This window comes from Eptatretus burgeri, chromosome 17 (genome assembly GCF_056783735.1).
Source record: "Eptatretus burgeri isolate ZD-2024b chromosome 17, Ebu_testis_v1, whole genome shotgun sequence".
NCBI lineage: Eukaryota > Metazoa > Chordata > Myxini > Myxiniformes > Myxinidae > Eptatretus > Eptatretus burgeri.
In genome coordinates, this window is record NC_140977.1 from 24,120,335 (window position 1) to 24,144,968 (window position 24,634).

General features: G+C 43.7%; 1 protein-coding gene across 1 annotated transcript in view; it reads left to right on the top strand.

Moving 5' to 3' along the window:
• KDM1B (lysine demethylase 1B) overlaps nucleotides 1-24,634 on the top strand; it is a 34,581-nt gene that overhangs the window by 2,596 nt on the left and 7,351 nt on the right. Inside the window, exons 2-17 of the mRNA XM_085863081.1 lie at nucleotides 210-337; nucleotides 553-642; nucleotides 811-922; nucleotides 1,797-1,913; nucleotides 3,778-3,816; nucleotides 3,948-4,107; nucleotides 4,230-4,402; nucleotides 4,509-4,676; nucleotides 5,784-5,858; nucleotides 6,479-6,622; nucleotides 7,485-7,824; nucleotides 17,739-17,866; nucleotides 20,790-20,921; nucleotides 21,020-21,094; nucleotides 22,698-22,814; nucleotides 24,255-24,575. Of these exons, the coding sequence (XP_085719207.1) occupies nucleotides 210-337; nucleotides 553-642; nucleotides 811-922; nucleotides 1,797-1,913; nucleotides 3,778-3,816; nucleotides 3,948-4,107; nucleotides 4,230-4,402; nucleotides 4,509-4,676; nucleotides 5,784-5,858; nucleotides 6,479-6,622; nucleotides 7,485-7,824; nucleotides 17,739-17,866; nucleotides 20,790-20,921; nucleotides 21,020-21,094; nucleotides 22,698-22,814; nucleotides 24,255-24,575 (2,319 nt within the window). The remainder of the gene's footprint in view (nucleotides 1-209; nucleotides 338-552; nucleotides 643-810; nucleotides 923-1,796; nucleotides 1,914-3,777; nucleotides 3,817-3,947; nucleotides 4,108-4,229; nucleotides 4,403-4,508; nucleotides 4,677-5,783; nucleotides 5,859-6,478; nucleotides 6,623-7,484; nucleotides 7,825-17,738; nucleotides 17,867-20,789; nucleotides 20,922-21,019; nucleotides 21,095-22,697; nucleotides 22,815-24,254; nucleotides 24,576-24,634) is intronic.

Here is a 24,634-nt window from a genome sequence, read left to right on the forward strand (position 1 = left end):
GCGAAGCTATGCACTGTAGCGACGTGGGCAACGGCCCAAGTAAGAGTAGAGTGTGCATCAGTTAGAAACTTTATGTTACTTTTATTTATTTATTTATTGTTTTAATTTTCCCATCAACTTTTGTCAATTATTTTAAAAGTTCGCCCTCTCGTTTTGCACTTTAATTTGCTGTCAATGAGCACCGTTTGTTACTGTAAAATGACCCGTAGGTCCGCAAGAAAGCCGCATCTGCTGACGTGGAAGATGATGACACTGCCAGAGAAGGCAGGGTGCGTCGGTGTGAGAAAGCCGGATGCCAGGCCACGAATCCAGTCTGTTTTGCAAGTGCCACCCAAAGGTACGGTCTGGGTGTGGATTGGTGGAAAAGCAACTCACCTTCGCAGCACAGCACGATTGGCGGTTTGGTTAGAAGTGAGTTTGATGAAGTGAAATGTCGAGTTTGAAATGATTGATGATTTGTAGCACCTACGAAACTCGACGCTCCGAGATATTGGATCCCACCAACTTCATGCGATGTAATGCGTAATTGTCATGAACTCTTGTCTTGTTCAGCTGCGCACGCAATGGATACACGTCTCGCTGGTATCACTTGTCTTGTGGGGAGCATTTCTGCAACGAATGCTTTGACTTTTACTATCGAAGGTATGTTGAGAGACAGAATGATGGCAAAGCCACATTGGAATTCTTGTCGATGTGACAATTGCAACCCAACAAGTACTACTCTATATTATATTCCCATTATTTTTGTCTCGTATTTGCTTCCATTTGATCTCCAAAGTATTTTTTTCTTTTTCTTTTTCCGTGTCCCAGCCACAAGCTTGGCTATGCATCTTATATCACATGGCAGAAGCAATGGACACGCAATTCCATGGCAGAGCCCAGCCTCAAAACATACATGGCTGACCAACTGCTGCCATACTGGGTGAGTGCGACGTACAATGTGCTGATGCGTGTACAGTACGTGCACATTTGCTACAAACTAATGCTGATACCTGTACTTCCTTATTTTAGTGCAAAGCAATGTTAACCAATAATTTTTCTCGCCTAAATAATTATTCTATTAGCATTACGACTTGATCTTCTTCTCCTTCTTTAACAGCCACAATTACTCCCACATTCTTGTGGGATCGGCTGGGGAGGAGCTTTACCCAAGTCTTTCACGAACCGACCGACCAGGCCTGACGTAAGCCTGGAGTTCTCTTAGTGGCTCGGGTGGCTGGTTTAGGATACTAGGGTCCTGAGATCGTGCCCCATTGGGCTGCTGAATTAACAGCAGGTGGGGTTGACAGCCTGTCATCCTTCCGAGGCCTGCGAAATGAGTACCAGTGTACTGGTAGAGGGGCACTGCGTCAGCAGGACAGCTGATGAAATGATCGTTACCCGGCAGCCAAGCTGCCATACGCAAGAACAGAACAGAGGCCTGGTGTTCGACTCAATTTATGACTGGATTTTGTAATTCGTTCATGGTGCCAGTGATGGCTTGCCTACTCTTTGCGAAGGACACTGTGGGGTCTTCAATGTACACCAACTAATACCAGCAGACGGGAATCCCGTATAATGTCCATCTGGATGGCGAACACATTGATGAAACACCAGAATGACAGTTTACAGCTGGGTCAGAATTAAAACCAGGGCTGGATGGCTTAGAGACGAGTGTCCGCAACTCTGCGCCATCCTGTCAGCCCCTCCTATAAGCATTACCATTACGTTATTCAATAAACAGTTTCCCCCCCCCCCATGTTATTTATTTATTTATTTGCCTCATTTACCCTCATTCACCTCTCCATCCTTCACAGGTTCGCTGCACAATACCAAACTGTGGCAAATGGAGGCAGCTGGCAGGTGATGTGGAACTGACTACCGGTCTGGCAAGCAGCTACGTTTGTGGGACACGGATACAAGGACTTGCGAAGGTGGAAATCGCCTGATTTTGGCTCTTTTGTTTCATTGGTATTTCCTGCTGCTGGAGCTTCAACGAGGCGTTCAGTTGTGTGCATTTAAGCTTGTGGCTGGATGGTTGAAGTCGTCATCACTTTTATGTGACCGATTGCAATGTAATGTGAAGAATTGTAATCAGTGGTGCCTGAAAATACACCACAATTCCCATCTTATTACAAGAAGATTGTAAGTTTTGAGGAAAAAGGAAGGAGGATGATTTGTTGATTTTTGCATTTGTCATAAGTCGGTGCGTCACGTGTTTGTCAATTGGTAGACGTTGATACAAGATTGAGGCTAATGGAAGAGTGAGTTAACGATTGTAAAATAGTAACATACTGACAAACCTGGTGTTGGCTTAGTGGTTAAGGTGGCTGGCTTTGGGCCTTAGGGTCCTAAGTTTGAGCCCCTGTTGACTGTTGAATTAACACCAGGTGGGGTTGACTCAGCCTGTCATCCTTCCGAGGTCGGCGAAATGAGCACCAGTGCACTGGGGTAATAGCCATTCGGGGTAACCTGCGTCGGAGTGGCAACCTGTCCAGGACTGTACTCCTTGCCAATGAAACTGACTCAGCAGCCCCAAGTGCCTTTCCTCGGAATTATTATTTTCCCACCCCCCGGAGGGAGGGAGCGAAATATTGTAATCGTCCGGTTTGTTTGTTTGTTTGTTTGTCTGTCTGTCTGTTAGCAACTCTACAGCAAAACGGCTTTAGCAAACACTATCAAATTTAATCCTCGGGTGGGCAATGAACCTTGGACGACCCCATTAACTTTTGGGTCCAATTGGATCAAAGGTCAAGGTCGAGGTCACGAAAAGATCAAAATCGTTTTTCGCTCATAACTTCGTCAAAAATGATCTGATTTACTTCAAACTAAGTATATAGTGAACCTTATTCTATTTGTCACTTATAATCCTACCCATTCCTATAGTGAAAAATGCATATTTGTGAAGATCGGTAGGGTCCAAAGTTTTGGGGGTCATGGTCATCGGTCAAAATTACAAATTTTCCATTATAAATCAAAAAAGGTTAGGAATACACGTGTTTACTATGGAAGACATATATCAAGTCCTTTATTGGCTTTCATTTGACACCATGACCTTTGACCTTACGTGGCCTTGAAAGGTCAAATTCATTTTACGGTCATAACTTCGTCAAAAATGGTTTAATTGACTTCAAACTAAGACTAAAATATTCCTTATTCCATTCCTTATAATCAACATTCAGGATAAGGATGTATCAAATTTAAATTTGATCCCCAAAATTATCTATGCCTTAAATGGGTGGGATTTGTTGTGCCTGGCACCACTTATTATTATTATTATTATTATTATTATTATTATTAACAACATGCTGACATTGTGGCAGTGGGGCTCCTGTTAGAACTAGAGCAGCACTCGGTAGAGCGCATAACTCCACCAGGCTGAACAGTTTCCCTTTTGTATCCCACTGATAGGCTGAATCTGCATCCGTACCTGAACCAAAATCGAATTAGCTTGTTCTTGTCAAACCTCCAACTTGTCCACTAAGTTTCTTCCGAATCTGTCCTTAACTGTTTGGGATATCTTGCTGTACTAGATATCATTTTTGGCCCTATCTCTCAATGGTGAAGAATCACTTAAAATAACTAAAAAACATTCTGCAGACAAGGGGGAGGACATGATCTCCGTCCGCCTTCGGTAGCGCAGGTCAATATATTGACAGTTTTGTGATCAAATTTAGTTACATCGTTAAGTTTGCCTCCAACATTTGCTCGCAGCTGGGAATGGTGGATATTTTAGTGACCGTGTACAAATTTATTGATTCACGTTTTTGACAATTGTCCTTGTGTTTCTATCTGCAGGGTGAGGACCGTAACCATTGTTCGTTCCCTGAGGACTTGGTGAGTTTGTGACTCGTAACAAGTGAAGCAAAAAGTCCACAGTTTAATACCTTTTTTTTTTTTGTTCTTGAGGTTACCCAATGCTTTGTGGCCGTCACCAAGATGCAAATTGTGTTTGTGTGTACCTTCAGCGAGTGGAAGGTGTATATGCACTATTTTGGCCCTCACTTCTTGCTGTACCACCCCTTCTACACTCCTGCCCTGCTGCACCCTTCCTCTCGGTGTACCCTCTCGATTCGGTTGGACTCAGTCCCACCGGGAATAACCAATCTGACTGTACTTACAAACCAGGTAATGTTCGCAGCACTGGTAAAGTGTGCTCCAGCCCTCAAAACTGGTTCTTGTGAAGTTCATTGTTGCACACAGGTTTTGAATTTATTTTAAAAAAAAATTTTTTCATTCTATTTGTACAGATCCTTGGTTGCAACCCTTCCGGCAACCTGGTGACTTGCCCTGCCCGCTAACCCTGCCTCCTAATACACCAGAGGCGGCGGAGCTGGAGGCTCTTCCTGGAGTTCCACGAGACACAACCCTTTACTTGGGGCTGCGCAACCTAATTCTGGCTCTCTGGAACCTTCAGCCGCAGGCACATGTCACATCACTTGTCCTGCAATATCTGTGTAAAGTTTACAGTCTGCAACTCATGTTGACCTTTCTTGCAAACTTTCCCACGCACTTGTCGCAACGTGCAGGAATGGCTCACCCCTGAACTTGTTGCCACTCGACTTTTCGTCCGAGGTTTGGTCCGTGTTCGTTGCGTAGCGGAAGTTCCTTCGGTTCTGGCCTTCCTTGAGCATCGAGGACTTGTGAACACCGGTGCCGTTAAACCACCTCGACCTCTTTCACCACTTCAAGGCAACGTGAGTGTGTCTGTGATTTGGCCTTTGCCCCAGTTGCTGTGGTGGTTGGAGTAACAGAATGGTAATCAGATTTCTCAAATAATATCACGATGCTACAGGAAGGAACTGCTCTTGTTTATCATGCTTGTTATGTTTTTGGTTGTGTTTTCACTCCTGTCTGCCTGTTCGTCTGTTTGTTACTCGTATAATCGAAGATTTTTCAAGTACCAGTGCTGTATATTGGTCGGTCGACTTTGTTGTTCTATCTGTCCTTGTTTGTCTGTCTGTCAACCGTCCACAGGTCATAATTTTAAACCGATCTTCACGGAAACTTCACCACCTAGTAGAGTTCGTCATAAACAAGAAGCCTGTTGTTTTTGATGTCAAAAGGTCAACAATTTGTCACATTTGTAAAATCCTCGATTTTCATCTGATTGACTTGAAATTTGAACAGGATTTATACTCCAGATTTGGACAAATTTTGGTGGAGAGGTTGGAAGTGTGACAATGAGGAATTGATTCGATTTTGGTGAAGATCTGGATCTGGATACAATAATTTAAAAAGTGATTCTTCACCATTGAGAGATGGGGCCAAAAATGATATATAGCATGATATCTCAAAAAGTTGTGGACGAGGTGGTTATACAACTAGGTAGATGAGTTGGTTAGGTGACAATAACAAGCTGATTCAATTTTATTTTAGTTCAGGTCCAGATCCAGATCAGGCCTATCAATGGGATCCAAAGGGTAAACCATTCAGCCTGGTGGAGGTATGTCCTCTACCGAGTGCCATTCTAGTTTTGTTGTGTTGTTCCTTCAATGGAGTTTTCCTCTTATTGGTGCCCGGAAATCTTCGTTTCTGGAGCGTTGTCTTAAAATGAAAAGCTTCAACTTGATCGTGACACGAATATCCACTCACCATCGAGACAATAATGTCATCAGGTTTCAGGTGGAGTGGTTGCCACAAATGAATTTAGTGTCAACAACATTTGTTGATAATGGTCTGTGTTTTGTTCCCATATGGGCACGAAGGTCATGATGTTGAGATATCGGGTTCAAATCTCGTAAACTGTTGAACTACCCGAGATTTAAGATCAGTCGCTCATTTGTGATGGTGTGTTGTCGTAGGGCCGTGTGCTTGTGATTGGAGCCGGTCTGGCTGGCCTTTGCGCGGCTCACAATATGCATAACGCAGGGTACAAGGTGGGTCTTTCTCTCCTTCTCCTTCTCCTTCTCCTTCTCCTTCTCCTTCTCCTTCTCCTTCTCCTTCTCCTTCTCCTTCTCCTTCTCCTTCTCCTTCTCCTTCTCCTTCTCCTTCTCCTTCTCCTTCTCCTTCTCCTTCTCCTTCTCCTTCTCCTTCTCCTTCTCCTTCTCCTTCTCCTCCTTCTCCTTTCCAGAGAGTTATCCTGAAAGAATGTAAGTAATTGATGCGACATGCGCTATTAATCATTTGTTAATTTGAAAGTGCGAAGCAAAGAGCGGGACTTGGCAGAGCTGGGAAATGTTTTGCTGATTTGAGAATAGCAGACGATGTTTAAATGTGCAGACAGCTTACACTGGCTACGACCACAAAAAAAGAAGTAGAAATAAAGTGAAACGAGTTCCCTGAAAGTGTCGTAGAATGGTTTGAAGAAAGTTGTGTGACTCGTTTAAAAAGTGGATGTGAACGATTAGTTTTTTTTTTTTTTGTTTTGTTATTGTTGTTTGTGTACATTTTGACAGATTGTGGGAGAGTTTCACTTGAGAGTTGTAGTAGTCCATTTGTTGAAATGAGAACAAATGTTGGGAAGACCGTATGGGATGGTTATTTTATGCGTGGATAGGTGGTTGTACTGGAGGCGAGGAGCAGAGTTGGTGGCAGGGTGTGTGACGAGGAGGAGTCTGGGATGCCGGGCAGGTACATTACCAAAGGTGCTAACGTTCTGCGCGGTGCCATCAATAATCCACTGGTGTTGATTTGCCGGCAGGTATGTCGGGGGCTGGGGGGGGGGGAAGGGGACAGATTTTGCCAGTGATGTGGGATGAGAGTTTGGGATTCAGACTTGACTCGATTATTTTGTTGTTGGATTCGAACTCGAGATGTGATGAGACTGACCTTGGTCATAAAGACTTGTACTTTTGACAACAGAAATGTAAAGCCTTTCTTGAGACATTGACAATAGATGTGATAATTTCCATTTTTGCAATGCAGACGGAAGGAGGAATTGGCCTTTAACTTGAGAGAGCGAAAAAAGGAAGCAAATTCAGGAGGACAAGGAACAAATGGGGGAGGGTAGTGATGCTTGGCCGGCAAAGGAAGACGCAGGTGAAAGTGATGGTTGGGAAGTTGGGTGGAAGAATGCTAAAATGGGAAAGGAGGTAGAAATAGTTTGGGTTGAGGTGGTTGTGTGTTTCACATTCTGCCATTTTTGAGTACCTAATATGTGGATAACCAGTCTCAGTGGCGTATTGCTGGTTAGCATGCCCGCTCTGAGTTCAGGAAGTCAGTGGTTCAAACCCAGGAGAGTCATACCAAAGACTTTAAAAATGGTGCGTGCTGCCTACTTGCTTGATGCTAAGCATTTTAAGAGGATAGAGTATGGATAAGCAACGCTGGGAAGGCAATGGCTATCACCCCCAGTGTAACCCTTCCCAAGAAAATGCTTCGGCAATACCAACGCTCTGCAAAGAGTATGGTACATCAAATCAAATCTAATATTTAGATGGCAAAAGATGACTTACCAGACAAAGCTACAAGTATAAGGAGCTTTTTCTTGCTCTTTGTGCCTTCTTTCCCGCTTCCTAATTTCACCTTCGCTCGACTGCACTTTCCTGGTCTTTTATTTCCAGCTTGGAATTCCTCTCCTGCCACTGGCAAATGACCGGCACGTCTTTCGGGGACTTGCCATCGAGGAGATCGTCGGTGAATCCGGAAGTTCGGACAAGATAAAATCCTCGGAAAGAGTCACCGGTCCCACTGTCTTGGAAAGGCAGGGAGCAGACGAAAGTCCTGAAGATCATGCTGCTGATTGGGCAATGGAGCCACACAGTGGAACCTCGGCAGATACGGCAACCACTGTAGACTCTGGAGGAGTCATTCGGAGGGTGGAGTTCATCACTGAAGCGGTATTGGATGCCCTGGCAGACTGGCGTGAGAGGTCCCATCAATCACAAGATGTTTCCTTGGAAGGTACGCCATATGCTTCTCGTCGATCTTCATCAAAATAATCTGAAGCAAACAAAGCCGTGTAAAACGTAAAACGGGTTTCTCCCGACCATTTATATCGACTGTTAGTGTTCAGACCATTGTGCATTATGTTTGTTGGCCGGTCTCTGAGTTACGTTTGAATTAAAATTGTTAAATTTTTGTTAAATATTGAATTGAGGATTATTTTAAAACTGTGTCGTTTCTCAGGCTGACAGGATGGCCTAGGCCCGAGAGGTACGCACACTCACCTTTAAACCGTCTAGCCTGGGTTTGAATCCTGACCCAGCCATAAACTGTCATCCTGGTGTTTCACAGGCAGGGTGATTCATCAATGTGTGTCGTTCCTTGGGTGGACGTTAAACCGGCGTCCCGTCTGCCAGCATTCGTTGGTGGACGCTAAAGACCCCATGGTGTCCTTCGCGAAAAGTAGGTGAACTGTCGCCGGCACCTCCAAAAATATTACAAATCATTGTCCTAACTACTGCCGGGAAGGCAACGGCACACCACCCAACATGACCCTCACCAAGAAACTGCTTCAGAAGTACTGGACCTTCCTTTGGGAAGAGCACTAGAATGCGTATGCGAATCGGTCCATCATTTGAGTCTCCGGGTGGAAGGATGGTTCTTTTGAAAGTGTCCTCATCCCTGAGCCGTCTTCCTCTGCGGTCGATAAGTGACGGAGGAAGATGCAGCTGAAAGCGATGCTTGGCTGGTGAAAGCGGGGAGTGCTGCACTGTGGAGCACGTCATTCGAGAAACTCGGCAGAGGACATTCTGAAAATATATCTCGTGCTTTGGTCGATGTCTGGCATTACAACAATGTGAAAATTATTTCAATCATTATCACCTCTTTCAATGTTTGTTTATTTCCACTTCCTGGTTCGATCACCCGTTAGCCTTGGACATAGCATGATATACTTGTCTCCTTTAGAGGAGTGAAGAATGATGAAGCACTTGGACAGAGTTTGGGGGACAAAGTGTGTGTGTCTGCGTGCGTGCGCACATGCACTCACGCATCCGTGTCCTGCTGAGCAATTGATTGTTATGTTGATTGAGAAGTAACTAGCACCCAGGGGTTCTTTGAAGTATTGAATTTAAGGAACAGCATCATGTTAATAAATGAGTTCCTCTTAAGGCCCGGTCACACCTTGACGTTTTAGCCAACGTATGCTGATTTTTTTTTTTAATTTTTTTTCTAAAACGCTGGCACACGTTGTATACGTTATGGGTAAGTTTTGATAACATTGAGAGCACGCTGAAAAACACTGCCATACGTCGTTGTACGTTGGCTTTAAACGTTGTACTTTTTGGTTGTCCTCAAATTTTTTCATGCTTGAAATTTCACGACGTATGCCGGCGTATGACTCACACGTTCCGCTACGCTGGCCACAAGTTGTATGCACGGTCTGCGATCGTTGACAGACGTCAACACATGCTACTTGTAAGTTAATCATAAGTTGAGACGCGCCAAGGTAGCTTTAGAGTACCCGAAACTTATTTCCCACCTATGATTAACGTGTTGTTGGCACGTTACACGATCGTTGCCACACGTCGACAGACGTTACTTTTAAGTTACTCATAGGCTGAAAGACGTCGGTATAATGGATCGTCCTTGCGTCAGCGTCCACGGCCACGGCCAGGACACTTATTTGCAGCATTCTTCAAACTTTTCTTCGGCATGACGAGGATGTTCACACTTCGATGTCTAGCTTGGCTATGATTCCAATTGTCCATCGGCAGCATCTATTTAAAATAGTCGAGTTTGAGCGTTTTAACACGTTCAGAAGAAACGTTTCAAATTTCCAAACCCCAGCGTCAAAAAAAAACAAAAAAAAAAAAACAAAGGCGAGTGACAGCAATTTAAATCGTTCATTGTAAACAATGAAAATAGCTGAGTGGTACCGTTTAAAAGTCGTTGAGTGTAAAAAAAATCCAATTGTTGAGCGCAAGCGTTTACTTTCAATAGTGGAGATGCAGCCATTTAAATCGTTGAGTGGCAGCCTATGAACCTACCCGTGGACATGCGGACGCAAGGACGATCCATCATAACCCACACCCTCCCCCTCACACTCACCTACTACTGCCAACATGCACAAGCTACTACTAATACTAATACTAATACTGATACTGTTACTGCTGACATGGACATCGACTCAAAAAGGAACTCGAAAACACTGTTGGGTTCCCCTTTTATGAACACCATTTTTATATACCAATTCCCAAAACCGCTGGGAACACGTCTTTATATGGCAGTTGTAAGCTAGAAACACGTTAATTTATTTTTTTTTGTCGACCGGAAGACGTCATTGGAATACGTCTACATACGTCGATGTGTGTTGGGACTACGTAAAGAATTGGTTCAAAGCACGTCAAACATAAGTTAGAAATAAGTTTTGCGTAAAAAAGACATTACCGCGACGTGTTTCGACTTATGAGTAGCTTATAAGTAGCCTTTGTGGACGTGTGTAAGCGTCCACATATCGTGTGTAAAACTTATCCCCATCGCATGCGGAACGTGTGTCATACGCCGAGTACGTCGTAAAATTTTGAACATGTTTAAAATTTCTTGACGTACTCTACTTACTACGACGTATGATAGCATACTTTAGCATTCTACTCACGTATACCAAACTTACTCATACCGTATTTTACGTGCCCCCAACGTTTTAGACACATTTTTCTTAGGTCGGCATACGTTGGCAAGATCGCCAAGGTGTGACCGCGATGTTGTCACTTCCATTTCTACGGCAGTTATGATTCGAATCGTTGTGCGTCAGCCTTTTAATAGGCTACGTCACGACATCGTCGGCGATGCGTGCAACGCGCTATGCCGAAGTTAGACTATCGTTGGGCATCGGTTGTGTAGGCCGACAACAGGTTCAGCATTCGTTGGTACAAGTTATCTATAACACAACGAAACGTTCTGTGTCCATTACTAATATGTTATGCATACGACCAACTCGTTATGAATACGTCCGAATCTTAAAAAAAAACATCAAAAGTTCAACGTCAGACAGCGTTTTACATACATTTTAATACGTTGCCATCGCTGGCTAAAACGTCAAGGTGTGACCAGGCCTTTACACAGAACTTCTGGGAGGCCATGGGGCCCATCACAGTCTGCACTATGATTGCCAACCTGTGGTCGTTTGTCTGTACTCTGTCCTTTTGAAATGCTGAATGTCAAGCCAGGAAGCAGCACGTTCCATTTTACAAGTCTTTTAACATGACTCGGCCAGGGTCGGGTTCGGACCGCCAACCTCCCAGACTCAGAGCAGACGCTCTAACCATCACACCACCGAGTCTGGCTATCAACGAGAATATACATCATATTCAATGAGAATAGATATTTGACGATGGCGGGTTCTTCGCAGACGAAGATTGTGCGAATAGATATTTCAGAAGTTATAATCGTTTATTGCCATTTTTCATGATTGAAGCGAAAGGGGGGGAGGAGGTGGTGAGGATGGGGATTAGTACTTCAAATAAAAATTCTCAAGGGTTTGTACTCTTTAGAAGAAAAAAAACAAACACTAAATTTGTTCTTTGGATCAGCATCTTGAGAAGAAAAGACACGTATTGAGAAAACATGTATCCATGAACCGCTCGAGAATTTGAACCGCAAGTGCCCCGATGGTTCATCCCAGCAGCGCAAAATGGCACCATAACAATTGGATTTTTTTATTTCCACAAGGAAAGCTTTTTTGGGGGTCATAATCCCCTACAGCCTACATGTGTCGCATTCAAATAAATAAATGCACACACCAGGTACTTGCAAGAAATACTTGCAGGTGAAAACTCAACAACACGACCCAAAGAGGGTTGGTTATTCATGCTATTCTCAAAGTCTACCACTTCCATAAGAACCGCGTCGACCACGACAAGCGACACGTGACGATGTTTGTTCATTTTTACTAACTCGCCAGTAGTAGAACCAGCATGACCGAAGAGCATTTACACTTTTATTCTTCCATTCAAACATAAGAGAACGTTCTCCCCACCGACCTGAAAGGGGAGGGACACCACTTCACCCATTCCCTTCGCACCTTTGCATAACAATGGCCCATCTGTTTATTACCTCCACCACCGAAGGTAGATGGAGGTTATGTTTTCACCCTCGTCTGTCTGTCTGTGAGCAGGATGTAGACTGATTGTCTGTCTGTCTGTCTGTCTGTCTGTCTGTCTGAGCAGGATGTCTGTCTGTCAAGTTGTAGACTGATTCGGATGAAACTCAGTGGACAGGTTGGGTGTGTGACAAGGACGAATTGATTCAGTTTTGGTGAAGATCCAGATCTGGATTGGAGAAGTTTTTAGGTGATTCTTCACCATTGAGAGATAGGGCCAAAAATATCTCAAAAAGCCGTCGGCAGATGTCAGATTATGACGAAACTTGGTGGATGAATTAGTTCGGTGAGAAAAACAATCTGATTGGAGTTTGTTTCAGGTCCGGATGCAGATCCGACCTATCGGTGGGATACAAAACATAAACTGTTCAGCCTGGCGGGGGTATGCGCTCAACCAAGTGTCGTTTCCAGTTAAATATGTACTTCTTCTTCTTTTGGCTGCTCCCGTTAAGGGTTGCCACAGCGGATCATCCGTCTCCATTTCGCTCTGTCCTCCACATCTTCCATTGTCACACCAACCACCCGCATTTCCGCCCTCACCACATCCATAAACCTCTTCTTTGGCCTTCCTCTTCTCCTCCAACCTGGCAGCTCCATCTTCAGCATCCTTCTCCCGATATACCCCACATCCCTCCTGTGCACATGTCCAAACCATCTCAATCTCGCCTCTCTCACTTTGTCTCCAAACCGTCCTACCTGCGCTGTCCCTCGAATATACTCATTTCTAATCCTGTCCATCATCGTGACTCCCAACGAGAATCGCAACATTTTAAACTCTGCCACCTCCAGCTCCCCCTCCTGTCTTTTTGTCAGTGGCGCCGCCTCCAAACCATACAACATAGCTGGTCTCACTACCGTCTTGTATACTTTCCCTTTCACTCTTGCAGATACCCTTCTGTCACAAATCACTTCTGAAACTCTTCTCCACCCACTCCATCCTGCCTGCACTCTCTTCTTCACTTCTCTACCACACTCTCCGTTACGTTGGACAGTTGATCCTAGGTATTGAAACCCATCCATCTTCACCACCTCAACTCCTTGAAACCACTCAATTCCGCCACCCTCCCTCTCATTTACGCACATGTACTCCGTCTTATTCCTACTGACTATCATTCCCCTCCTCTCCAGTGCGTACCCCCACCTCTCGAGGCTCGCCTCAGCTTGCTCCCTACTCTCACTACAGATCACGATGTCATCCGCGAACATCATAGTCCATGAAGACTCCTGTCTGATCTCGTCCGTCAACCTGTCCATCACCATTACAAACAGGAAAGGGCTCAAAGCCGATCCTTGATGCAATCCCACCTTTACCTTAAACTGGTCCGTCATTCCTACCGCACACCTCACCGCTGTCACACTGTCCTCATACATATTCTGCACCACCCTCACATACTTCTCCACCACTCCCGACTTCCTCATACAATGCCACAACTCCTCTCTTGGCACCCTATCATAAGCTCTCTAAATCCACAAACACACAATGCAACTCCTGGCCTTCCTAGCATAAAACCATTTTGCTGCTCACAAATCGTCACCTCTCCTCTCAACCTAACTTCCACTACTCTTTCCCATAACTTCATGGTGTGGCTTATCAACTTTATACCTCTGTAATTACCACAGCTCTGCACATCACCCTGCACATTCTTAAAAATCGGTACCAGTACACTTGATCGCCACTCAGACATCCTCTCACGTTCCAAGATTTTATTAAACAATCTGGTTAAAAACTCCACTGCCATCTCTCCTAAACATTTCCATGCCTCCACTGATATATCATATCTTCACAGTTAAATATGTACAAGGGGGCTAAATTGATAGAAATCAAATTATAGAGACAAGGTGCTCATACTCTCGGCCCCCCCCACCTTTTTGGGTGGTATGAAGAATATATCTGTGCAATTTGAAAGCTAAATCTTGAACGGTTTTTGAAATATTGCGTCCATTGCTCGCTGTCATTCTACTTGTCCATGAGTCTTGATACCTGTGTATTAAATAAAAAGGGACCGGCACAAATATAATTTTCCATGTGTGTGGAGTTGTGGCTTACAGGAGCTCATTCAGCGGTCCAATTCCTTTTACTCAAACCTGTATGGCCGAATTTGATATTGTGGCAATTTACCTACGGAAGAACACCTGCTCAACAGCATGACTGCGTGCTGTTGTACCATGACGTCACGTAGATATTGTGTAATCCTGTCTGAAGTCTGGAAACAAAATTTGGATGGAAAAACAAGAAAATGATATTGCTTGTCTTTTAGAAACTGTATTGACTGAATGAATCATCTTCTTTTTGAACTTCAAAATAGTTGTTTTCCTTTAAATCGATGATCTTCACTATTTTTTTTAGAAGGGGGCCACACCACCTGCAACACTCCAAAATGGCTGCTATTAGGCCCCACCTCCACGTACTCCCTTTATTTATTTATTTATTTATTTATTACCCTCCGCCATCGAAGATCGGAGGTTACTGTTTTCACCCCTTTCTGTCTTTGTTTGTCTGTTTGTTTGTCTGTTTGTTATCTTGCCAAAACGAAGTTTTGCAAGATATGTTAGTCAGCTTGTATTTTTTTTTTTTTGTCTGTAATCACGTATAAAAAATTCTGCAAAGCACAGTTATCATCAGAAATTTTTGTAACTTCGCATATCAGAAGCCTATAGAGGTCACTTTCAGCGCATAAAATTTTGAAGGTCAAGGTCAAAGGTCAAGGTCACTTTGTCGCAAATCAGGGGAGTCGACGAAACCCTTATTTTTTGAGTAATTTTGATCGGATCGTCTTCAAACTTCATGGGAATATAGTTCATTGTCTGACGCTCAGCTGATTAATTTTTGGTGGCGATTGGCCTTGACCTTCATGGTTAGCGCCTCAGGTCAAACATATTTGACCCCAAGGTCAAATTTTCAAGTTTTAGGAACCATATCGTGTAGTACCTCAAATTGAACACCTCGATGAGTGCTTTCTAGATATGTCAAGCTTGAGAGATTATAACGTCATTTGGTGACGTTATGATGCAAAAGCATATTTTTCATGGTTACTCTGTAGAACAATTCTCATTGGAATCTCTCGTAGGCAGATATTCCTCAAGGAGTCGCTCCTGGTGGATAGCAGCTCTGTTCACCTCAGTGTGACCTTAATATAAAGAAGTCACACGTGGTCACCTTTTGGCAAGATGACATTGGTTTATTTGTCTTGTTTGTCTGTTTGTTTGTTTGTTTGCGAACAGTATTACGGAAAAAATCCTCGACGGATTTCGACGAAACTTGGTGGGGGGGGGGGGGTTAGGTACGGTCCAAGGATCATGCCATTAGATTTTGGACTTTGTCCCCCCCCCAAAAAAAGATTGTTAGAGAAATTTTTTTTTTTTGCATTTCTACGTTTTAAGTGATTTCCAACCCCCCCCCCCCCAAAAAAAGAGAATTTTTTTGCATTTTTACATGTTTTAAGTGATTTCCAACCCCCCCAAAAAAATTGTTAGAGAAAAAAAAATTTTTGCAACTTTTTTTCAACAAAATTTCGATTTCTTTTTTTTGCATTTCTACATGTTTTAAGTGATTTTCCAACCCCCCCCCCCAAAAAAAATGTTGGAGAAAAGAACTATAACTCTGTCAGCACTGTTGACATCATATTTAATGAATAAGATATAAGGTTCACTTGAGTGACCCAGCAGTATTGGCAGCGGAGGTTTTGCACTCTCCCGAGTGCTCCCCCTCAAGTTAACCTCTGCCATCGAAGATGGATGGAGGTTACTGTTTTCACCCCCTTTCTGTTTGTTACTTACGAAATCTAAAGATTTCGTAAGTATATTGATGACTTCCGTTTCTGTTTGTTTGTTTGTTTGTTGGCACGATAACTCGAGAACGGAAGAAGCTACCAATATCAAATTTCACCACGTGATTCAGGAAGGTGATGGCAAGTGCTGATTAGATTTTGGTCGAAATCGGTCAAAGGTCAAGGTCACAGTGAGGTCAAATATTTGATTTTTGATGGTTTGGTACAGATAACTTGAGAACAGAAGAAGCTACCAATGTCAAATTACACCACGTGATTCAGGAAGGTGATGGCAAGTGCTGATTAGATTTTGGTAAAAATCGGTCAAAGGTCAAGGTCACAGTGAGGTCAAATATTCGATATTTGATGGTTTGGTACAGATAACTTGAGAACGGAAGAAGCTACCAATGTCAAATTACACCACGTGATTCAGGAAGGTGATGGCAAGTGCTGATTAGATTTTGGTCGAAATCGGTCAAAGGTCAAGGTCACAGTGAGGTCAAATATTCGATTTTTTATGGTTTGGTACAGATAACTTGAACGGAAGAAGTAACCAATATCAAATTTCACCACGTGATTCAGGAAGGTGATGGCAAGTGCTGATTAGATTTTGGTCAAAATCGGTCAAAGGTCAAGGTCACAGTGAGGTCAAAAATTCAATTTTTGATGGTTTGGTTCAGAATCATGGTAGAAACTTCTGGTTTGCGTCGCTACCTTCTCCAGAGACAGCTTTTATTAGACAGTCAGAGGTCAAGTTGACGATTTCGTCAGTACCAGTCTATGACTGCTTGTTTGTTTGTTTGTTTGTGAACAGTATTACGGAAAAACTCTTCGACGGATTTCGACGAAACTTGGTAGGGGGGTTAGGTCTGGTCCAAGGATCATGCCATTAGATTTTGGACTTGGTCCAAAATCCAATATGGCCGCTATGGCGGCCAATTTAAAAAAAAATTTTAATTTTTTTTTTTACATTTTACATGTTTTAAGTGATTTCCAACCCCCACCCCCCCAAAAAAAAATTGTTAGAGGAAAAAAAAAATTTAGCAAATTTTTTTTCAACAAAATTTCAATTTTTTTTTTTTTTGCATTTCTACATGTTATAAGTGATTTCCAACAAAAAAAAAAACATGCCAAAATTATAATTGTGGCTGATTTTGGAACTTCAGGTTCATATACCCACCTAAAATCAATTTCTGTCTCAAGGAATCTAGTTATGACGAATGAATTGAGTATGTAAAAGTTAAAAGTAAAAGGGAAAGTTGCAAACTATAACTGTGAGCACTGTTGACGTCAAATTGAATGAATAGGATATCAGGTTCACTTGAGTGACCTAGCAGTATTGGCGGCGGAGGTTTTGCACTCTACCGATGCTCCCCCTCTCGTTGTTGTGTTCCTGGGCTGCAATCATAATTGTTTGCATCCTGCCCTCTACGGATATAGATACACTACTTTTATGGTTCACATTGGAACACTCGTTTGAACCCATGGCAGATTATGATGGCGTGTTTTCACATTTGTGTGTTATGGGCCGCACTTTAGGCCACCACCCCTGCCAGTGGCTTGCGGGCCACGCAATGAAGAACAGGGCTTTAAATGCTCATCCGTGCTCTCGATGCATCTTGTACTGAGGGTCAATGATGGGGATGGGGACGACTCAAAACCAAAGTCTTCATTTTGATTTGTTCTGATTCTCGCATCTTGCCATCCTGCCATGTGAGAGTTCTTAAGTGGGGGACATTAGCTTTCCAAACTGAAAGGAGGTTTCTATCAAATGAAAGGCCAAAACGGCGTTTCAAAGTTCTTTGTTTCACAATTAACATCTTTAGTCGTTCGTTCATTGATCGGATGCAAGTACATCAGTGATTGAAATATCAGTTTCACGGTGTCCTTTGGTGATTTCAGTTATTGTATCAGGAACCACTTTGTTTGGTTCATGGGAATCTTTCTATTGATGGATGACATCACAACTTTGCCTTTTTCCTACTTACCATTTCCCTTCTGCTAAGCTAAGCTGCAGGAGTTGCACCGTGGACTCCAGGCCCTGGCTCCACTTCCTCTACCTCCCCTCGGGGACTCACTCTTTGCTGCCCATCTCACTCGACTTGAGATGGTGATGGGCGCACCACTGTCTCAGGTATTGTGATGTCTGATTGTGGAACTTTTGAAGAATGACATTTCCTTGTGCATGGCAATAGGGATATAGGAATGCACTCGGCAGGAGGTGCTGACTTGCACCATTATGTTTCTCTTATTGTTGGTTGTTATTTTAATTGTTTTGTGATTTTTATGTACTATAACAGTCCTGACACGGGAGTGTCAACCTGAACTTGATACATGTTTTTTTTGTTTTTTTAATCATATATACATACATAATGAATTGGCGTGTTTTTGATTTTGTCTAATGATTTATTCACTGGTAACTAGCGTTACCATGAGACGTCTTTTTGAAAAGGGTACCAACAAAGCGACACAAATATTAATATACAGCCAAACTTAGGCATGTCTCCCCATCTATGGGGTTGGGGAAGGGAGGGTAGGGGACCAAACTTATTTTGCAACCATGACCTACCTGTGAGTACCCTGAGCACTTGAGGGAATGTGACCAAGCAACAACGACTTTTTCTAGAAGAGAGAACATAACATAACTGTGTGAGGCAGCACCTCCCTCTGATGGGCTTCCTGTCTCTGCTCGATGCGTGAGTGTTGCGGCCACCACGTCTGTATGTTTGTCTGTTTGTCGGCAGATTAATTTGACCACGTGAGCTGCTGAAATCGTCAAATTTGGCACCGAGCTTCATATTGCACATGCAGACGTCCAATACTCGTATGCCGGCCTGTGGCCGTAGTGTGAGCAAATATAGTTCTGTGATCATTTTCATTTTGAAAATTTGCTTGTTAGCTCCAAGTTTAAGTTGTCCAATACATTCACTATACGAAGCCCTGTGCCAAATTTGGTGATTCTAGCTGCCCTGGATGTCCAGTTATTCTGCCGACAGACGGACAAACACACAGAAGGAGAAGGAGGAGGAGGAGATTTGGACCATACTCTATGCAGAGCATTGTTGCTGCTTAAGCAGTCTCCTTGGCTATTGGCCACAATCCTGGACGGGTCGCCACTCCGACACAGTATACCAGCATGCTGGCACTCATTTTACCGACCTCGGAAGGATGACAGGTCGAGTTAACCCCACCTGGTATTAATTCAACAGCTGAGCGGGATTTGAACTCAGAACCCGAGGATCCAAAGCCCACCACCCTAACCATTAAGCCAACACACAGAAGGGATCATTGCAATACTTGCATGCCCGGCCTATGGCTATGACATGAGTAAATATGTGTTCCAATTTAATATTTTCTATGATCATTTAACAAATACATGATGTTGTATACTATTGTGAATTGCTGTGTTTGTACACTTCCTGCTATTATAAGATTTCACCATGAGCTCTTAAATTCCAATAAAACATCCAACTCCTTCTGTCCGCTTTAAATATCTCTGCTGAAGTTGTGTTTGTAGTCGGATTGGTAATCAAACGCAGGTAAGACAGCAAAAAGACAAGTGCAGTACACTCCCTCCGAGCAATCTCGTCAGCCATTCTTCAAGTTTACTCATGCTTTGCATATGGTGTTCATCAAGTGCTTGTGCAACTTTGAACTTTTAAAGCTTTTGATGTACACATGATAGAAACAAACTATAAATGGTGCATGAAAGCATAATCGATAAAGTTTTCATGCAATACAGTTCAACTTTCTATATTTCAACTAGGTTTCATTATTTTCAGATCCCTAACTGATGGGAGATGGCAAGGTTCTTCTTCTACTTCTTCTTGTTCTTGTTCTTCTTCTTCCCTATACCAGTACATTGGTACTCGTTACAACCAGGATGTGCACCACCCAGGAACTTGATTAACAATTGGATGAAGTTGTTCAAAGAAACAGGTTCGGTGAATGACAAACTACAATCTGGAAGGCGACGAATCGGTGAGGAAGCCGTACCAGCTGTCCAGCGATCATTTGAAAGATTTCCATGTAAATCATTGCGACGTCACTTGAATTGAACATGCCGTACACAACAGTGCTCAAAAACTCTCAAAGCCATGTTGCATGAACATGCTGACAAGATCCAGGAAGTTCAAATGTTACAGGAAGAAGAATACGATTCAAGATTCGATTCTTGTCGACCCTTCATATCGAAAGCCCTCAAATCCTCCTGGGTTTCTTGATGAGGTGCCATCTTCTGACGAGGAAACGTTCCACATATCTGGCAAAGTCATCCGTCACAACTGTTGCATTCAGAAATTTGTTATCTTGAAAGTGACTCCCCAAAAGTTTAATACACTCGACTCTCAGAAAGTGATGCATTGTTGGTCCTATATATTTTTTTTTTTTGGAGGAGTAACGGTGAATGTTAACTGGCGATGTTACAGAATTTCTTCATCGCTGAACTACGTCGATTGAATCGTTTAGTTAGACGGTACCTTCCAGCAAGACGCTGCTCCTTGCCACTTTGCTTGTGATGTGCAAGTGTTTGGATGTTGTCTTCCCAGGGAAGTGGATCGTTAGATGTGGACTACTTGCTTGGCCACCTGGTTCTCCTGCCCTGTCCCCTTTGGACTTCCTTTTTGTGGGGCCACGTAAAAACTCCTGTTTATTCATCAAAAGTCCATGATTCTTGGAGGAACTTGAGGCCTGAATCACGAATGGAATTCACGACATCTCTCAGCAGCACCTGGACAATGTTTTTGTTGAATTAGAAAGTCGGATTGAAAAATATATCACGGCAGATGGTGGTTATGTTGAAAAGTAAAAAAAACCCCAAAAATTAAACTGTATTGTATTAAAAGTATATGAATAATGCTTTTATATGCCATTTACAGTTTGTTTCCATCATATGTACATAAAAAGTTATAAAAGTACAAACTTGCACAACCACTTTATGGAAACCCTGTTCACTAAGCTTGAACACTTGCTCACGATAATGTTGAACATGACCTTTTTATTTTGCAAGAGTAACATCATGTCTGGCAGTGAAAGCGTATGCCATCCCCTTTTTACAGGTGTCCGCGTTTGCCTGTGATGCCATTCTCGCGCAGTCGCCTCCTCGTGGCCCCTCCGTTTGCCTGGTACCTGGATTGGGAGCACTGACTCAGGCCCTCAGTCGTCCACTGGAAGTGCACCAGGATACCGAGGCAAGCTGGACATCCATTGCAACCTTTACACAACTTCCATCCTCTACATGCTCCCTACATGTGTCCTCCTAATCCAGTGCCTTCCAAATTTGTTTCAGGTGACAATGATTGATTATTCTCAAGAGGAGGTCCAAGTTCAGACTGCAAAAGGATGCATTTATACGGCAGACAAGGTTTGTTAACCCTCCCCCTCCCCTCCCTCCTTGGATTTTAATGGATCGCATCCTTTCTGTTGGTTGTTGCACTGGAAGTAGCAATGTAATCTTTAGATTTTGGTAAAGCAGGTCTGTTATCCATTACTAGAAGTTTAGAAGCAAGTCCATCAATGGGATACAAAATGTAAACTGTTCAGCCTGTTCCAGCTATGCGCTCTACCGAATACCGTTCTAATTAGTCATGTGACCTGCGGTTCAATTTCGGCATGGTTTAGATGTGTTCACATGATGCGTTTATTGAAATGCACCACCCAAGGGGGCATGTATGATGCACTCACTACTTCTTCCGTACGCAGCGCAACGCTGCGGGCAGCACCGTTGGCTGAGGGTGTGGCTGTGCTGCTGATGCAATGCCCTCAGTAGGTTAGGTCAGGAATTTTGAATTTGTTCAGGGTGCCGGCAATATCTCGCCTAAATTTTCCGAAGGACACCATGAGATATTTAACTTCTACCAACTAATGCGGGCAGACGAGACGCTCAGCTTAACATCTGTCCGAGGGACGGCACAAGCATTGATGAATCGCCCGAACTGTGAAACACCGAGGTCAGGATTTTTTAGCGAGGTCAGGATTGAAACCCAATCTAGACATCTTTAGAGGCGAGTGTGCATCACACCTGTCAGCCATCCTGCCAGCCTCGATGCACTGATGGTTTGTCAGTGACATTAACAAGAGTTTTTTGGTAAAAGTGGCTGCAGAAGCTGATGATGGTACGGTTGAAGCTCATTCTTTGACAAATTCCCGATAATGTTTTGTGTACGTTCTGTGAAGTTGTAGGATGGTGTTTCATCCAGGATATATTTTCACTACCAGATGCACAGATAGAATCGAGATACTTTACTGGCTTGGGGTTCCCTTTCAGCAACTGAGATCCCCCCAGAGACGGTTCTTTATTTGATGATCTTTTCTGAGCGATGGGGCGAGACTGTGAGATTTCCCCCCCCCCCCCCACGATCTATTTATGCTCATTTGAAATAGAAAATACATAAATAATGTTTTTGGGTTTTTTTGTACAATGAAGGCAATCACCCACATGGAAGGATTAACACTATCCTACATGCGTGACCGCACGTCATTCGAGGAGACCCGTCGATCCATCCATCCATTAGGACCATACTCTGTGCAGAGCGTTGGTGCCGCCGAAGCAGTCTCCTTGGCTATTGGGAACAATTCTGGACGGGTCGCCACTCCGACACAGGATACCAGCATGCTGGCACTCATTTTGCCGACCTCGGAAGGATGACAGGCAGAGTCAACCCCACTTGGTGTTAATTCAACAGCTGAGCGGGATTTGAACTCAGGACCCTAGGATCCCAAGCCCACTACCCTAACCATTAAGCCAACACCAGGCATGACCCCTCGATACTGTTGCGCATTTTGTTTCCACACGTCTGAACCCACACCACAGTATCATCTGGAGGATCAAATAAAGAATGACCTCAAAATAATATCAGTTTTGAACTTGCTGCTCATATCTAAGACCCACACCGTCTCAGAATGTGAGGTTTTAAATTTTTCTTTTGAGCTTTCTTTCTCATCCTTGCAACCTGATCTTTCTGCAGGTACTTGTGACGGTGCCCACGTCTGTGCTGAAGGCTGGAGGCTTGCAGTTCAAACCTGCTCTTCCTGCTTTTAAACAGTCAGCCTTGGAGGACATCGTCGAAGGGCGTTTGGAGAAAGTGAGTATTTTGTTGTAGTTCCGGTATTTTGGTTCATTTTCTTTTTCTGTCACTTCGGCATTTTGCATCGTCACATCGGGTTGGCTTGTTAGTGTTCCCACCTGAACCCCTGGCTTGTGATTCGGCGAACACAGGTTCGAATGGAACATGGTCTGTTCATCGTTTGATTACCTACTCATGTCTTGTTGAACAGAAAGGTTCTGTTATTTACCGGTATATCCATTTTATACTTTGAACACACAAGAATTGTTAGGCCATCCGCCTGTGCCGTGGGAGACGGGGTTTTGTAATCACTTCTGTCTGCCTGTTCAGGCCATAACCTTTTTTTTTTTTTTTAATCATTTGAGCTTTTGCCATGGAATTTTCAACAAACATTTATTTTGAGATTATGGAGAACACGAATAATTCAGTCAAAATGTCAAAGGGAAAAGTCATGGTAAGTACAAGTAGCCCTTGGTGGCCTGTCCGCTGCTGTGGAGCATGACATGGCCAGGTCTTCTTCAACACTTTGTTTACAATTTGAGCTTCAGTGTGTTTGGCAAGCCCGTAACTTCTTTATCATTTGAGCGTTTGTCATCAAGTTTTCAACAAACCTTCATTGTGAGAATTTGGAAAACACTAATTAACTAGACCAGCACTCGGTAGAGCGCATACGTTCGCCAGGCTGAACAGTTTACGTTATGTACCCCCACTCCTCCTTTGTATGCAGCTCAAGGCTGCAAGTAGCATCACTGGCTGAGGGTGCGGCTGTCCCACTGATGCAATGCCCCCGTGCCAGTACACTGGTATTCATTTCGCCGACCTCGGAAGGATGACGGGCTGAGTCAACCCCACCTGGTGTTAATTCAATAGCGGACAGGGGCTTGAACTCAGGAACCTAAGATCCCAAGTCAGCCACTCTAACGGCAAGGCCAACACCAGGCTTTGTATCCCACTGAGGGGCCGGATCTGTATCCAGATCTTCACCAAAATCTAATCGGCTTGTTCCTGTCCCCTCCCCAACAGGTCCCTCCACAATGTTATGCTATATGATGCTACACTGCACATCCTTTTTGATCCCATCTCTCAATGACGAAGAATCACTTTTAAAATCAAATCGAACCAATTCATATTTATCACACACCCATCCTGGCCACCAGGTTTTGTCCGAATCTGTCCATAAATTTTGAGCTATCCTGCTCACAGACAGACAAATTCCGTCCGCTTTTGGTGGCAAAGGTAATACATTTGACCTTTTTATTTATTTATTTATTTGTAGCCGTTGTTTTCGTCAAGTTGAGTTTGAGTGCGAAGCGGATGCGGACAGGCTTTTTACATTTTTTTGCTGCTTTCTCGTTTGTGTTTGTTTTTGACATTGGGCACAGTTTTGAAGAATGTGTTTAATAGTCTTGACTATATGTATTTCACTGAGCTGTTCTATTTCCTTTGATTGTCATCCAGGTGGTTCTGGAGTTCCCTTGGAAGTTTTGGGGGCAGAGAGTCGGCGGAAAAGACTCCAGCGAGTCGGAGCAGGGTGACCGAAAGCCAGATGAGGTGCAAATGCAGGATAGCGAAGGGGAACTTGATATCGGCGATGAAAGAGCGGTTTCGAAGGTCTGGAAGGATGTGGGAGAAGGTGATGAGGTGTTCAGTGGCGGTGCAAAGAGGGGTGAGCGAGTGTCGGAGCAGAAAAGAAAATTGGGAGGTCAGTGGCTATGGAGGCTGCAACCATCGGGACAGCCACGCGGCCTATTCTCTCGTTTCTTCGATCCCTACCCTGAGGTGAGGCTCTTGGGGGAGGGGGAACATTTAAATATATAAACTAGAGAGTTGATAGAACA